The sequence below is a fragment of the Castor canadensis genome, chromosome 12 (assembly GCF_047511655.1).
Source record: "Castor canadensis chromosome 12, mCasCan1.hap1v2, whole genome shotgun sequence".
NCBI lineage: Eukaryota > Metazoa > Chordata > Mammalia > Rodentia > Castoridae > Castor > Castor canadensis.
In genome coordinates this window covers 59,265,737-59,282,878 of record NC_133397.1, presented here as the reverse complement: position 1 = coordinate 59,282,878, position 17,142 = coordinate 59,265,737, and the positions used below count along the sequence as shown (strand labels likewise).

The 17,142-nt window shown below is 39.3% G+C and overlaps 1 protein-coding gene and 1 long non-coding RNA gene across 4 annotated transcripts in view; one reads left to right on the top strand and one right to left on the bottom strand.

The window, feature by feature from the left end:
* Positions 1-1,468: 1,468 nt before the first annotated feature.
* LOC141414830 (uncharacterized) lies at positions 1,469-6,231 on the bottom strand. 3 transcript variants are annotated; one of them, XR_012439726.1, is made up of 3 exons: positions 5,975-6,231; positions 2,958-3,092; positions 1,469-1,841 (listed from the first exon to the last, which is right to left on the bottom strand). It is a non-coding gene; the product is annotated as an uncharacterized lncRNA (long non-coding RNA). The 3 variants fall into 3 exon arrangements; XR_012439727.1 differs by having other exon boundaries at positions 3,001-3,092; positions 5,975-6,226; XR_012439728.1 differs by having other exon boundaries at positions 3,048-3,092; positions 5,975-6,223.
* A 227-nt stretch (positions 6,232-6,458) lies between these two features.
* The window catches only part of Ppp3r1 (protein phosphatase 3 regulatory subunit B, alpha), a 61,238-nt gene continuing 50,554 nt past the window's right edge, over positions 6,459-17,142 (top strand). The window contains exon 1 of the mRNA XM_020175181.2: positions 6,459-6,901. Coding sequence (XP_020030770.1) covers positions 6,899-6,901 — 3 coding nt within the window. The 5' untranslated portion in view covers positions 6,459-6,898. The remainder of the gene's footprint in view (positions 6,902-17,142) is intronic.

Sequence of the window (17,142 nt, the reverse complement as noted above, 5' to 3'; positions counted from 1 at the left end):
ATGTTTAAATTCCTTATATAAAATGCCATATCACTAGCCTATCACATATGCAATCCTCTTGTACACTCAAAATGAGCTCTAGATTACTTACAATTCCTAACACAATGCAAATGCTATGCAAGTTGTACTGTTTAGGGGAAAATGGCAACAAAAAGTCTTCTGTATGTGGCTGGGGGTATAGTTCATGATAGAACACTTGCTTAGCATGTGTGAGACCTTGAGATAAATCCCCAGGACTGCAAAAAAAATCTGTACATGTTCACTACAAAGAAATAAAAAAAATATTTTTGGAGAGGGTTGAATCCATGGATGCAGAACAACAGCTGCTGAACACACAGATACAGAAAGCCGACTACCGTTTTAATTTCCTTATTATATCATTATATTTGAACTATGCTTATAATACAAACATTAAATTAGTGGTTTCAGATTCATATTTTGAGATAAAGAACTCAGATGAGTGCTGTACAACAGAACTTTGTGATGAAATGTGGAAGCCACTAGGTAAGTAACTATTCATCACTTGAAATGTAGCTAACAAGCCAGAAGAACTGAATTTTAATTTTATTCAACTTTAATGTAAATGTAAATATAAGTAGCTACTGACTACCATCTTAGACAGCTGAGGTTTAGTCATTTTTCACATAGAAATGAACAGGAGATAGAGGTGAGATTAGAACCTGGTCTCACTGTAGCTTTGTATACCATCTCATGTATGGATCTATGAATTCAGATATTTGTGAATAAGTGAGTATTATTGAGTCAAAAGTATGACAGGTCTTCTCTGGTGCCATAATAGTTCCATTTTATATCAAAATATTATTTCATGCTGACTGGTGGAATGGCTCAAGTGGTAGAGCACCTGTCTAGCAAGCATGAGGCCTTGAGTTCAAATCCCAGTAACTGCAAAATCTCATTTAATGTTATGTTTAGGCAAATGGTATAAAGTAAATCCCTTAGGTAAGACACCTAAAAAAATTAGCTAGCATTTGTTGCCCTTAACGCAGAGAAACTAAAGCAGATACCTTAAAAGTAACTGAGGCCAATAGGAAAAGGGGACCAGGTACTAGAGAAAAGGGTAGATCAAAAAGAATTAACATAGAAGGTAACACACACGCACAGGAAATTAATGTGAGTCAACTCCCTGTATAGCTATCCTTATCTCAACCAGCAAAAACCCTTGTTCCTTTCTATTATTGCTTATACTCTCTCTACAACAAAATTAGAAATAAGGACAAAATAGTTTCTGCTGGGTATTGAGGGGGTGGGGGGGAGAGGGAGGGGGCGGAGTGGGTGGTAAGGGAGGGGGTGGGGGCAGGGGGGAGAACTGACCCAAGCCTTGTATGCACATATGAATAATAAAATAAAAAAAAATAAAGTAAATCCTTTTAGTAAACTAGTAAAATGGAAGTACTCTCAAAGACCAAATAGCCAGGCTTTTTCTTGACATCCACTTATGTGCAAGAGATCAAAGAAACAAGTGAGCTTTAATTTAAAGAAATAACTTCAAGACACTCTAGGGCTCCTCAGTGGGTATCTACAGATGTGAATCAACTGCCTGCACGTCTCCATCTGTCTTGGACAGTTGGGCCACCCAGCAGCACTGGATGATATTGATTGCTCTTTGACCTTGAACTCCTCTTCTTCAGCTTCCAGATCAATCTCCTGTCCTTCTGGCAGGTCCATCGCTTTTCTTATCTCTTCTTTCTTCTTACCACACTTAAATGTAGAAATTACTATAGTTCTGCTTTTGGCCTGCTTCCGTACTCTCAGAACCCTGTACTGTGTTTCTTGATTTCAAGTCATCTTTATGCAGATAATTACTCAATTGTAACATACTCCTATATGGAAAAGTGATAAGCACAGAAAAAAGATTAAAACTCATTTTATAAAGAGTGTTAACAGAATGCCTTAAAAACACTGTGGGTTTTTCCATCAACACAAATTAGATGTGGATGCAAGAGGTTTAGGAATAAATCTTAGGAATTTTTCCCCCTTTACTTTTTGGTAAAGTATTTAACTTAAACAAGTTATGTAACCAATTTATCATATAGCATACATTTTAAAAACCATCTCCTAATTTAAAAATTGTCCTGCCAGGAGTGGTAGTGTATGCCTGTAGTTCTAGCCACTGGAGAGGGTAGGGGGGGGGAGAATAACTTAAGACCATGAATTCAAGACCAGTCTGGGGAACAAAGCAAAGACCCTGTCTCAAAAACAAAGATTAAAAACAAAAGAAAAATAACAAGGCTGAGGATGTAGCTCAGTTGGAGAACACTTGTCTAGAATGTGTGAGACCCTAGTTTTCATCTTCAGTACCACAAACAAAATTGTCCTAAGTCATGTTTCATCTACAAAGTAAGTGACAGAGGTTTTAGTTTAAACAAATTCAATGTTATTAATTTTCTTGTGGAACTAGAAATACTGCGTAAAGTCTGTAATTTTAAAAGTAGTTATGCTTAAAGAAAAATTTCCATGCTGTACTTGCAATATATTTTCTCCAAACCTATCAATTCATAAAGATAAACATCTTAAGAATATTTTTTTCCTATTGTGTATTTGATAGCAAATATATAAAACTTCAGCTACCTTATAATTTAAGTAGGCTTTTGTAGGACTGCCATTGTTTATACGATTCTTTGTGAAATGGTTTCTATGGAGAAATGAGTTTTCAGAATGGAACTTAGAATCCTTAACACAAACCTCTGCTACTTAGCTGGAAGGGAATGACCCACTTCCTCCGCCATCTCAGGTGTCAGGTAACCCTTCCTCAACCACACCTTGGAACATGGGAGATAACTTGCATCCCTGCTTTCTCCTCTATACCAAAAAGGATTCTGAGGAAGAAGGCAATCTACTCTCTAGGCAACCTAAGTGCTCACTTAGAAGGGAATTTTGTGGTATGATAGTAGGGTAACACAAAGTTACAAGGTATTCTTAAATCTGGGATTTCTAACCTCGGATATATGTTTTATCTTAGGAGGAGAGGTTAATATTTACTTCAAAGCTGTGTTAGCAATGCACGTGTGCTAAACAAAGGACATTACTTTCAAGTGATTGTGATTGACTTGTTTTCCGTTGACTTTTTCTTCCTAAGAATGAAAAGAACATAAAATCAAACATGGTTTCTAGTTGACATTAGAGAATGTAATCAAGAATAAAAGCGAGTATTTTTGGGGGTGATAGTGTACTAGAATACTGTAAAGAACAGGAATATATAATAAATACATGTCAGTGACAAGCCTTTTTAAAAACAAGTCAGCTTTTTGGATATCACCATGATCCCAAAGACCTAGAAATGATAAAATGTTTCTAACTTTTTAAAGATAATTGTGGAGACATTGAAGCCTGAGGTTGCTTACGGTCAAACATGACTATAAACTTCAGTTTTTCTTAAAACTTTCTTTTCCTTTAGTTTCATTCTCCCTTGAAACTATTACTATCCTTGGGTTCTTTCTATCCTCTATTATGAAATAAGGAAAATTTTGAAGACTTCATTTTCAATCTCTATTTTGAAGTTAATTCTGACATCTCTTCTAACCTGCACTTCCAGCTTCTTCTCCTAAACTCAAACCTCTTGTCTTTTGGTTGTTGTTGGTGGTGCTGGGGATTGAGCCCAGGGCCTCAAGCAAGCTATGTATGTACTCTAATTTAATTATAACCCAGTTTAAAACCTTCATCTTTAAATTCAAATTCATCTCTTCTCACTCAATAACCAAACTTCAGGGTTGGAGGTTGTAGCTCCAGTAGTAGAGTATTGCTCAGCAACAGAAAAGCCCTGAGTTCAAATCCCAATACCACCAAAACCCCACAAACTTCTCGACTTCTCTTTTTCTCTTATATTATTTATAATGAAGTCAATTATTTTCTGTCATCCAAATTCAAACTGGTCATCTTTTATTTCTCCCTCTCCTTTGCTCCCCATGTTCACTAAGTTGCATAGTCAGTTCATTTTTGCTTAAAGTTTTTCATATTCATCCTTCCTTTTCTTTGCCATCAGTACTCTTCATCACCTCATGTCTATGTTTCCATTCTTGTATCTCTGTCTTAAATGCCTCTCCCTTAAACATACCTGCCATAATACTTCCTGATAATCATTTTAGTTGATAACTTTTCTAGGAAAAATAACCCACAAAGATATGTCCATTGTTTGTTTGTTTACCTAGTTATTAAAAAAGTTTTTATTAGTCAGATCATTTGGTACCTCTTCCCTCTCATACTCAACTTCACACCAAAACTGAATGGAAAGAGAAAAAAGGCAGAATGACTACTTATGCTTTTGTTTTCAGCCTTGGGGAGAAAAGCCTGGGTATTAAATGTAAATTCTGGAGTTCTCTCACAGGATTCAAAATAGTTTCACTGTCAGAGATACAATCTGCTACCTGCCTGTTGTTTTATGGTTATAACCAAAGCTCTTTTATGGTGGAGACCAAGGGATGAACTGGCAGACTTGCAGGAAAAGTAGAGCAAATACCCTGATTGGCTTTGGTCAATAACAGAGACTCATCAGTCTTGCACAATTCTCAGTTCTCTTAATTCCTGATCAGGTTCACAATAGATATTTGTTGAATGATTGCAATCTACATTATGAGTTACTTTCTATATAGCTCAAATTCCTTCTTAGTATTTAACCCTTAGTCAAAACGGTAATTTCATTTTCATTGAAAATGTCCCAAGGACACGTGCAAGTGTAATACCAGTAATTATCTTTAAGAAGTGGAGTTGGGAGAAGAGGAATTTGTTTTACATAGTACTTTAAAAATAAGCATGTCTTAATGTTATGATAAAATTTAAAACGTACTTAGAAAATGTTAGACACATTTAGCTTAGGCACTTTTCTCTCACTGTTCTGCTGCTCGTTAATATCAAGTAGTAACATATTTAAGTCAAGAACCCAGAAAAATGGTAGAAGAAACACTGTCATTTTTGGCCTTTCCTTGATACACTCACTGCGTGACACAGCTTAAGTTACTTTTCCTCGTTTGTTCTGATACAGAATCAAAGGACACACACCCCCCCCCCATAGGGCATGTCACTGAATCTATTAGAAAATGTGCCTATTATACAGAAAAATAGCTCAGACTCCGGGCACCAGAGGCTTGTATCAGTAATCCTACCTACTCAGGAGGCAGAGATCAGGAGGATGGCAGTTCAAAGCCTGCCCTGAGCAAACAGTTCCTGAAACCCATTAAACAAACAAACAAACAAACAAAAAACCAAAAAACAAAACCATCACAAAAAGCCACTCACGGGCAGAGTGGCTCAAATGTAAGAATACCTGCCCTGCAAGTGTGAGGCCCTGAGGTCAAACCCCAGAAAAATAGCACAGAAAAAGAATAAAGTTCTAATACAAGGTGCACTGACAGACTGCCATTAAAACATTACGGCATTTTACACAATTAAAGAATTTGTCAATAAGGATCCTCTATAGAATCCTATGTTTTCTATAGAAAACATCCGTCTATGATACACACTTTCATATCAAGACTTGAAAAAAAAATAACTGATTAAAGCAGTAGCAAAATGTTTTCTTCGTTATCTTTATCACAGCTCTCCTGCCATCTTTCTTTTTTGTCTCAAACATAACTTTTCTCCTTATGCTTTTCTGGACTTTTCTTACGGTAGTCTGTATTTTCTGAGAAGGTAATTGCCACCAGAATGGCCCTACTAAAGAGGTCAGTGGGCAATCGGCCTTTGAGTATTTCTCAAACACTGCTGCACCAACTAAAGGGCAGCCTGGAAGGGTTAAGGCAAATACGGAGCGGGGCGGATGAGCTTTGTGGAGTGGGAAGAGCCCTCTGCTCTTGGCTGGTGGCTCCCCATGCCCCAGCTGCGACTAGCTTGAACTCTGCTCCCTGTCTCTGCAGCCGCGCTCCTGACTCTGCCAGTTCATATTATAGTGTAGTCTTGAGGGTGCTGCGCAGGGTGACAACAGCTCAGATGCAACATGCACTTCTCCAGTGGATGCAGGTACCTTGACTTCCTCTGGCCCCAGAACTTGGTTTTTCAAATTTTTATCTTTGGTGCTGCATCTGGATGCTTCCGACACCTTTAAGGCCGCTCATCTGCGCCTCCTCCCCCACGAGGCTCCCACTCCCGGGCCCAGGTCCCTCCTTCACTGGCTGTTCGCTCACCCCTCGCGTTTCCTCCCTTCCCGGGCACCCTCACATTTCCTCCTCCTCCCTGCCCAGCCTTGCTCCTGCCCGCCTCCAGCCACATGACAGGAAGGGCTCCGCCACGCGACGTCACCGACGTCCGCGCCACCGCCCTGGGCTGCCCTCCCCCTCCCCCCACGCATCGCACGCAAGTGGCGGCCGGCGCGCTCCGCGCTCCCCAACCAGAGCTCTCCAGAGCGCCGCGGCGGCCGCCGCCGAGCGGGCGCGCGGGTTCCCGGATGTGCGGCGCTCGCGGAAGCCCCGCCCCCGCCGCCGGCCCGCGCCCCCGCCCTCCGCCCTCCGCCCCGCGCTGCTGTGCTGCGCTCCGCTCTCCCCTCCCTCTCCCGCCCTCCCCCCTTTTCGTGCCTTGAGGTTGCGGGTCAGCGCGAGCCACTGCAGTGAGTCCGTCACGGCTCCGGCGCGAGCGCAAGGCTGCAGCAGCCCCCTAGCCGCCCGGTCCTCTCGGCCCCCTCTCCCTCTCCTCTCCGCCTCTCCACTTCTCCTCCCTCCCGCCGTCTCTCCTCCTGCGCTCTCGGTCTCTGAATCTCGACCTTAATTTCTTACCCCCGACCCTGCCCGCTCTTTCGCGTGCCCAGTCACCCGGCAGGCGCGGGCCCCGCGGCGCCGCCTCCCCTCCCCCAGCCGCACCCCCTCCCAGGGCGTCCCGAGGGCCGCTTCCTGCGGAGCCCGTCAGAGCCGACACTCTCCGCTGCGCGAACCAGCCGCCGACCCCGCCGATCAAAATGGTGAGTGAGACCTCGGCTTCCCCGTGCACCATCCCTTTCGGCCCGCTGCTGCTTGGGTCGGGTGAGGGGGCGACCCCGACTCCTCCCGGACGGCCTTTCCCCAGGAGAAAATTCCAGAGACCCGGGGCCGACGGGTGCGGGCGAGCCTGCAGCGGCCCGGGCTCGTTGGTGGCCGGCGGGGGTGGCGGGCTGGCTGCTTGACAGGACCGCTGCCCGCCCGGCGCTGCGACGGGGCCCTCGCGTCCGCCCCCGGGCCTCCGGGGCACCCTCTGCCCTCCCCCCTCGTGCCCGCTGGGATTCCGCGACCCCTGGCGCCCCCACCTCCGCCGTCAGCCGGGCACGGTGCCCTCATTACTCCGCGATACTCCTCTGCCGATCCACCTCCACGTGGAGCCCCCCTGCCGCCCCCAGACTCACTCTTTTGCAAGTTGCAGGGGGTGCTGAGATTCTATAGAAACGATAACGTGTGGCAAATGGCGCTTTATGTAAGACCCACTTTTGCTCCAGAGCTGTTTTCTCCCACTCCCTCCCCATTTTCTGTCTAGCTGTGAGTACTTGGCAAGAATGATGCCACTTCCCCTCTTTGCTTTTAGTTATTTATTTCGCTGTGGTTTGCAACCTCAGGGGATTTCTTTGGCTGCTGCTTTTCTTTCTTTCTGCACCGGTGAGCCGGAAAGGTCCAGCGTGGTCTTGGAGAAATGGGGATACTTGCATTTTAACGTTTACTTACTCCCCGGGATTTTTCATTTTCTTTGTTACCTTCGCCTGTCTTTCTCTCGGGGTGGTTGTTTTTGAATCATGGCGATTTAAATTTGTCTTTCCTTACCCTCACATTAATCCCTAGGTAGAATTCGCTGCTGTAGTGTTTCAGACCGACGCTAGGGGTGTGTCTCCCGCCTGTCACTGAAGCCAAGAAATCATCGAGGCCCTGTTAGCCTGTTACCTTAAGGTTCTCTTGGCCACGGTTCGCCCATCTGGTCTCCTCTTTGTAACCACGAATTGTATACATGGTAGACAAGACTCTCAGTGCTGTTTCCATGTGTGTCAGATATGAGATTGAGTTGTTACCCTTTCTGTAAAAGTCTTTGAACAGTTGTCAAAAGATTTTTTGACTGCTTGACATTGGGTAATTTCTTACCGCCTTTCGACTGTTATTCCTTCTTGTGTGTAGAATTTAAGTACCTCAAAATAAAGTGGTGTATTAGTAAACACATTCTGGTGATTGCGATCGAAAATCAATTTAGTGGTGCTGGGTAGGGAGAAAGTGAAATTGAAATAGTCAAGTAAATCAGTGTTAATTGAAAATATAGGGCAAATGTTTAACTTTGCTTATTGACGTATCTAAAAATTCAGATTAGGGTCAGATTGAATAAGTGATTCATAATTTTGACATGGAGAGGAAGTATCCCCCTGCTAATTTGGGATGCAGCTCGGAGACAGCTTTGGCTTCCTAAACTCACAAAACTTAGGCTTTCCAGACTATTACAGAAAACACTTTAGAAAAACCAGAGCCATTCATAGTACAATCTTTTTGTTGGTGTAGTCTTTTGAAGTTAGGAATTAGTCTTTTGAAGTTAGGAATTACACTTTAGTGCTTTAATAGAACTTCTGATGAATGCATTTTACTTGAAGATCAGGATCCTGAAGATTTTTGTCTATTGCAGGGAATGCTTTTATTTTTATTTATGTTTTTGGTGCTGGGGATTGAACCCAGGGTCCTTTATGTAAAGCTGGTGCTCTGACACTATGCTATACCCCAACCTTTTTTTTTTTTTTTTTAAATGTATTTTATTTATTTATTTTGGTGGCACTGGGGTTTGAACTCAGGACCTCATGCTTGCAAGACAGGCTCTCTACCACTTGAGCCACGTCACAAGCCACCCCAGCCTCTCAACTCTTAATTTTTTTTTTTTTAAATCTTTTTGGTACTCAATTGTTTCCTAATCTTTTAATTTTTTTTCAAATGTATCTTCCAGTGTTTTCTTTTACTTTATTATTATTTTCTCGTTCCTTCCAGGTTCCTTTTAGGTTTACTAAATTCACCCTTGGCTCTTCTCATCCATTCTCCCAGTGCCATTTCAGGACTGACATAATTCATGGTAACATTGGCTCCCCAACTTTAGAATTATTTTGATCTGCCAAATATAGCATTGGTTAGGAAACATCAATACCATATCTAGAACCAACTTTGCCTGCCACATGGGATACAGATGAACTCTTATAAATAAATTGGGCTTTGGAGTAATCTGGTTTTCAGTTAACCAAACCTGCCATTCTGAAAATTTTCATTCTCTTTGGAAAATTTGCATTATAGCTCTGGAAATCATGAACAATGTACATGTTTTTGTCAACAGATTTTATAGTATTATTACTACCACTGACTAATTCAAATAGAAAATAAAAAGGGCTTATAAGATTTAATTGAGTCTCTTAAGTATCTTTTCTGACAGGGATTTTAGTTGCTGCCTAAAATGTAGTTTACTTCCCCCCCCCCCCCCCCCCCCCGAGAGTTAGTCTTTTCTTCTCTTTTGTCTATTTATATTTTAAACTGTTGGGCATCTAGGAGGATGGTTAGGAATATGTATATAAAAATCTGTGAATACTAAGCTCCTAGGAATTTTCCCTGAACTAGGTTGTTTGTGTCTGCTTTTTTTGTTGGATTAGATAATATTGATTTTGTTCTGGATGCTTATATAAACACAGACTATTAAGTTTTGTTTCTTAAGACATCTTTAAGTTTTATAAAGGGCCTTATATCCTTTGTACTTTAACTTTTTATTAAAGTTGCCTTCATCTCCATAATCTGTAACTAGGACTTAAATTTATTGCTGTTGATGGTAACCTTTTAACAAAAAGCAAGCAACTGGTGGTAGAGTTAAAATTCTTGTCAGTCATGAGGAGACAGTTTCTCCTCTCATTATGTCCGATAGTGGATGAGAAAATTAAAATGGCTCAGGGTATAAGATAAAGAAGCTGAATAAGGGTCAGTGAGCAATGAGAGGAACAAACAAATGGAAGAATTGGGTGTCATAGATACTAAGGCAGCATTAAGAAGTCAGTTTGGGCCTGGAGGATTAAGTAAGTCAGATAGACCATGGGCCCAGAGTCTGAGGAAGCAAGGGAGACTAATTTATACCAACAGATACTTACAGACTTTTTCTCTTGTTCCCTGGTTACGATGGTCTTTGTTGTAGAGAGCATTAAAATAATTTTCTCTCATCTTTTTAAAAGTAGAGTACATAAGACACATGTCTATAGTTGTGAAATAAGTTAGAATGTGATGAGTATCATATGAATAATATAAACAGAGCCTGATAGAAATTGAGGAAAGAGCAAGATAAATTGGGAATTAGGGAATGCTTTATGAAGGAGGTAAAAATTGTGCTGGATCCAAAAAGATGTTAGGATTGAAGGAGAGAGAGTGGGAGGCATCTAGAAGACATTTTAAATCCTGAAGGTTGGAAGAGAGAGCATATATTTGGATTACTGATTTCTCAAAATGTTGTTCCTGGTCCAGCAGCTTCAGTATCATCTGGAAACTTATTGGCCCCACCCTGGAACAGCTGAATCCAAAGCTCTTGGGATGAGTCAAGCAGTACAGGTTTTATAGGTCTTCCAGGTGATTGTGATGTATGCTAAATTTTGAGAGCCACTGTTCAGAGAATATTAAGGAATGTATTTATTTAAATTTTAGCCAAGTGTCTATTAATCTGTTTAGCACTAACTGTATAAACAAGACACGATTGTTATCTCTCAGCAACTTAGTCAAGTGGAATAAACTAGACATTGACTATTCAGTATGGTATGTGCTATTACAAACTAAACCTGGTGTACTACAAGACTATGTGGCAGGGAAGAGTCTTAATCCAAACTTGCGGGTGGAGGGGGAGTCATTTAAAGAAAGCATCCTGGAAGAGATGATGTCTGCTCTGAATCTTAAAAGGATGATATTTAACCCAGAGGGAAGGGTACTCCAAATAGGGAGCTTATATTCAAAGTCATAGCGGCATGAGCTGCAAAACCATTCAGAGAACTAAAGAGCAGACAGAGCCAGGCAATGTTTGTCATTACGATTGTTTTTTCAACTTTATGGTAGTGTGAAAGTGGTCAGCATTCAGTAGAAGCTATACTTTTACTTGTATTGACCATATGTTAATGATGACTACTCATACAACCATTCTGTTTTTCACTTTCAGTATAATATCCAATGAATTACATGAGCTATTCAACACTTGAGTATAAAATAGGCTGTGTTCAATGATTTATGGTTTAAATAGGTTCTGTGTATCAGTATGTTTTTGATTTGTGATAATTTCAGCTTATAATGGATTGAATTCATCAAAAGGTGACAGCATATGTATTTAGCATGGTTGGAGAATAGGGGATAGGTTAAAAGGGAATGTGTCAGGAGAATTGAGATTGGATTATAGAGGTGCTTGCATATCATATGAGGGGGTTAAAAATTTTCCCCAGATAAATTTAAGCTACTATTTTTAAGCAGGAGAATGACATTGTCTCATTTGCTCCCCCCGCCTTCCACTCCCCCATAGTACTGAGGTTTGAACTCAGGCTCATGCTTGCCAGGAAGGTGCTCTACTATTTGGCCCATGCCTCCAACCCCACATTTACTTTTTAAAAGAGATCAGTTTGATGACTGTGTGGTTATTAAGATAGATAAATGTAGACATGGGAATTGATTAAGAAATAGTTACAGTAATTTACATGAGAAATAAGGACCTGAAAGAATATAACAGTGCAGATGGAGAGGAGGGATTGGATATGAGATACATTTAGACATAGAAGAGAGACCCAGGTAACTGTTGGATTATGGGAAAGAAAAGGAGCGAATCCTGCTTTGGTACCAGGCTTTGGCTGGATGGTAGGTGATAATGCTATCTACTCAGGTAGATATTTGTTGAGCACCTACTTGGTTTCAGTTCTATATTATACCTGTCCTCAAGGAACTTCAGTTTGTCCAGATGACCATTTTTCATCTCTAATTTGATAAGCAGTGCTTGGTATAATATCGTACAATTATAAATTCTATAGACTAGAGTGTTGTGAAATATTAACAATGCCTCCTGCACAGATATCATGATCTTAGAAGATAGCAGAAGGAGCTTGATAGCTTGGAGGTTGAAAGAAGCACATATATTTAAGCAGTGATTCTTAAAATGTGGATTGTGGATTAACAGTGCCAGCATCATCTGGCCTTGGTAGAAATGTACATTCTCCTAGAAAATTTAGGAGGAGATATGGAGGGAATGATGAGGGCTTCTCTTGTACACATGTTAAAATTTAAAGTCTTCATAGGTCATGTAGGTGTTTGTGGACTTGACTATATCTGGAGCTCAGAAGAGAAATCTGGGTTTAGCTAAAAGATTTGAGAGTTGGCATTGTATTTGTATTAGGCAGCGGTCAATGCCATGAAACTGGATTCAGTCCATATAGAGAGAATACAAAATGAGAAGCAAGGAGGGTGAACTCTAAAAAACACTGCATGTAAGAAGCATGTATATGATGAGCAGCTTGTGATGGTCATTTGAGAATGAATAGCCAGATAGTTGGAAAATTAGCTGGGTGATGTCACATTAAAGGAAGTTTTAAGGAGGAAGTAGTTAGGAGAAAATGATAGCTACTGCAGAAGTCAGGAAAGAAGTTAGCAATAGTAGTTTGTTGTAACGGTGGTAAGGAAGACAAAGATGGTAGTGAGTTTAATAATGAGTGATCAGACATTGAATATAGACTGCTCTTTAAAGCTCTGAATAGGAGAGAGAATGAAAGAGAATTTAGGTTTGAAGAAAGATTTGTATTGGGGTCAAAGGAATAAGCCAGAAAAGCAGGAATAAGTTATCTTTTGAATCTTTTCAAAGGAGAAGGGTGGAATTATTGACAGTCTTTTGTCCCTAAAGAGGTAGGTGAGACTATGACTCTGCTTAGACAAGAGGAAGGATTTTTTTCCTCATCTTTTTGACATGAAAAAGAAGGAGGTAAGATGAAAACTGTTAAAGTAGGTCATAAAAGAGTGGAGACTGGAATGAGAGTTGTATTAAATTGTAAATAACCTTAACTGTTACACTTTAGTTTGATTCTATGGGGAAATAATCTGGAAATAAGATGGAGATAAAATTAATTTGGAAATAATTTCCATTGATCTGGAAATAAGATGCTAGATGATTTGGAAGAAGTGGAAATTGTAGGTGGGAATACTGCTCTGTGGTATTGTGGTGAATAGAGATGGAGGCATTTTAAGTACAGACTTGAAAAGAGTTAGAAACTGATTATGAGGAAACATAGTCCTAAGGGATGACCCAACCTAGTGATGTATGTAAAGATAGCTCTTCATTATTAATAAAAGGTAAGAAAATAGGGCTGAATTGTTCATTGAAAAAAGTATTAGAAGAAGGTAAGTTTGGTTTTGATGGGCTTGAGACATTCCTCTATAATTATTTGACAAAGAAACTTGATAATATACTTGAAGAAGTAGAATTAGACTGTTGATAGCTGAAGGGAGGGTTATAATGATAAGGACTAAGACAATACTGGTAAGGACTAGGGGTGTAGCTTAGCTATAGAATGCTTTTTAATACTAGGTTTCGGAAATTTTCAAGAAAGTGTAAACTTTGAGTATAAAGGCCTGTCTGGCTTTTTATCATTAATTCCAAGTCTTCAAGAACAGTATCAAGCAGTTTGAATAAGGAACATTGCAAATGAATAAGTAGGGTAAGATAAGATATTGTAGGCAGTGAAAATTCCTTTTTTGAGACATTTATGAAAGAAAGGCAGTAGATAGCTTTCATAATTGGAGCAAGTTCCTTTTTGGGATAGAAGTTGTGGATATTCTTTAGAAGTAGAAAAGAAAAGCCAAGAGAGGAAGATGTAAGAGAAGATGATTAATGGAATAAAACCTAGATGAGGTAGAGAGAGGGAATAAAAGGAAAGGAGGGACTTCAAAAGATGTAAAAAAAAAAAAAAAGAATAAGGATGAAGAGACTAGGTCTCAAGACAGTTTGAGGCAAGACCATTTCCTGAGTTGACATTGAGACTAAGGCAAATGGGATTGGATTGAAGGTGAGGGTTGTGGAAGAGGATAATGTTATTGATTTGTAGGAATTTGATATTTACTGGGATATTAAGTAAATATTACGAAGTAGTAGGTAGGATCTAGGGAGAGAGCAACAGTGAGTCAGTGAATCTATAGGAAACAGGTTCTAACAAGAAGAGATGAATACTTGGCCAGTCTTTGCTGAGTAACTCAGATTTACTTGTGCTTCTGATCAGGTCACATAGGTCTAAAAGGAACTGTTATCTGGGTTAAGGTTTTATGGAGGGAAACAGGCAGTTGTTGAGCGGTATTGATGATACATCTTTTTTTTAAGTTGTAAAGATAGTGTGTCAGTCCGCATTAATACATTTGCTTAAAAGTTCAAGTGATACTAAAAGGTATAAAATGGAAAGTAAGTCTTCCTGGACACTCCTCCATTAATATTAAGCTTCATATATGTTCTTCTAACAGGGAGTTTAATTATTTTTCTTTCTCTTCTTCCTTTTTCTCATCCTTATGCAACATGTGTATTTATTTCTTTTATAATTTACTTTTTGTTACAAAGATTACAAAGAGATTTTAATACTCCAGTTTACTCATAACTGGCTTTATTCTAAGGTTTTTAACTGTGTTTTAAATGTAAACACTGAGTCAAAAACAATAATTCTAATCAAATAACAATTTTATAATGATTGAGATACTTTAACAAGAGTCTGAACTATACTTTTTTAAATGAAATTATTCTTAGGAGAATTAATATTTTACTATAATAGTTTTTGTACTTAGTCTGCTTAACTTATTAAGCATTAACTACACAGATAAATTCTTGAGAGGGTAACTTCCAGTGTGTACTGGATAAGGCATTTATTTTATTTTAAGCTTTCTAGGTTAACATTTCTTCCTTACTTTTATTTTTCCAAATAAGCCTTTCTCCAGTAGCTCTCATTTATTTTTTTCTTTTTCCGAATTATCTCCTTACTGTTCCATATTCTCATCATGTTCATCTGTTGACAGTATAACTGTAGCTAATGTATAGCTAACATAGGTCTGTACATGTTTTGGGTGTGTGTGGGGGTTGTTAGAGATCAGTCCCAGGGCCTCATATATGCTAGATAAGCAATGTACCACCAAGCTGTGCCCCAGTTGCCAGGAATAAAATTTTGATAAATGAAATGTGACTAATATATGTTTCTGGGTTTGTTTTTAGCTTTTATAGTTTTGTGCTGGAAAAATACTTAAAATATTTGAAGATTTCTGTAGCAAATCCTTGAAAAATTAACACAAATTCAGTAATTCATAGATTTCCATAGTTTTCTTCTTCAGAGAGCTTGGGTATGTTTTGTTTATATAGCTCTTTTTTACTAGCATCATAAGGAGGGCCTTATTGGTATCCCAAAAAGTATTTCTGTAGATGAGAGGCCACTTTGACTTGTTTTACTGGAAGCAGTACTAAATTTACTCTTGCTTTGGCCAGGTCTTTTGTAAACAATTCAAAGTACTCATTTTTATTTGTGTGTTAGAATTAAGAATATGCATTATAAGATCCAGGTACAAAAGGACAAAGCATAGGAGCATATAAGAAAGATGAAATCTTTATGCTGAACTGTAGCTCTTATTTATTCTTAATCTGTTTAGTTTCAGGGGTGGTTTTCATATCCTCTTGAGTGTGATGCCACAAGCAAGTTCCTATTTTAGGCATGCAATAAGCTGGCATCTTCCAGTATTACTTGCTTGTAAGGCAATCTCTAATAAAGATAAGAGTCCTAGAAAAATAAGTGATAGTGGGTTATGAGAGAAATCTGATTTTATATATGTTATATGTATTTATAGTGTAACTTTTTCTAACAAACAGAATTTCATCAGTTTATTAACTCATAATAACCTTCCTCAAGTTAAAGAGTAAAAATTTAGGAACAGTCTTCCTGTTTGTCACACTACCATCTTCTTGACTCTTATCTCTGTTAGCCCATGTTCTTATTTTTCAATCTATTGTTGTTCTTTGTTGTCTAATTCAACACATTAGCTACACGTGCCAGTCTAAATTTTAACTAAAACATGAATCCATTTCTTTATTCACAATAGCTGTATTACAAGTGCGAAACAGCTATGTGTGGCTAATTATTACTATGTGTCTTTATTTTCTGCTATGATGAACACTGAAGACTGAGTAATTTATAAAGAAAAGACATTTATTTATTCAGTTTGGAGCTGAAAAGTCCAATTTCAAGGGGCCATGAGGATCTCCTTACTTTGTCAGCATGGAGGAAGGCATCAAGTGGTGAGGGAGCAGGAGCACCGATGCTCAAATCTCTCCTCATATAAAGTCACCTACTCTCTTGGCCTCACCCAACCCTCATTACATCTCCATGGCTTCATCTCCAAATATCACCAGTATATGAATTTGGGGTTAAGTTTCAACACTGTGTTCAAACGATAGCATTCTGCCCCTTAACTTCAGCTCTCTAAACTCATGCGCTTCTCATGTACAAAATACATTCCGTACATCCCAGTAGTCCCCAAAGACTTAACTTGTTCAGCATTAACTCAAAAGTCAAAAGTTCAGAGTTTCATTTGAATCAGATAGGAGTGAGACTCAGAGCACTAATCATCTCAAGGCAAATTCCTTTCCATCTGTGAGCCAATGAAATTAACAAATTACATGTTTCTAAAATACAATGGTAGGATGGACATAGGATAGACATCCCCATTTCAAGCTTTGCTGCTCAGATATTTCTTCTACCAGACACTCTAGTTCATTGCTTTTCAGTTCTGCATTCCCTAAAGTCATGGGTTCTTTGAATCTGTAGGACAAGAATGACCTTTTCCAGTTTCCAGTACTTGTTTCTCATTTCTGTCAGATCTCACCAGAATGGCCTTTATTGTCTGTATTTCTACCAGCATTCTGGTCAGGACCTTTTAAATAATCTTTTAGAAGTTCTAGCCTTTCCCTACAGCTTTCTTCTTTTGTGCCTTTACCCACAGTAATGATGTTAATCCATTCATGAAGGAGAAGCCTTCATGATCTAGTCATCTCTTAAAGGTCCCACCTTTCAATAGTGTTACAGTGGCAATTCTAACATGAGTTTTGGAGGGGACATTTAAACCATAGTACTGTTGGTTCCATCATTACAGAAATTTCTATTAGGTAGTACTGGTCTAGAATGATTATGACACAGCAATGTAATTACCAACATAA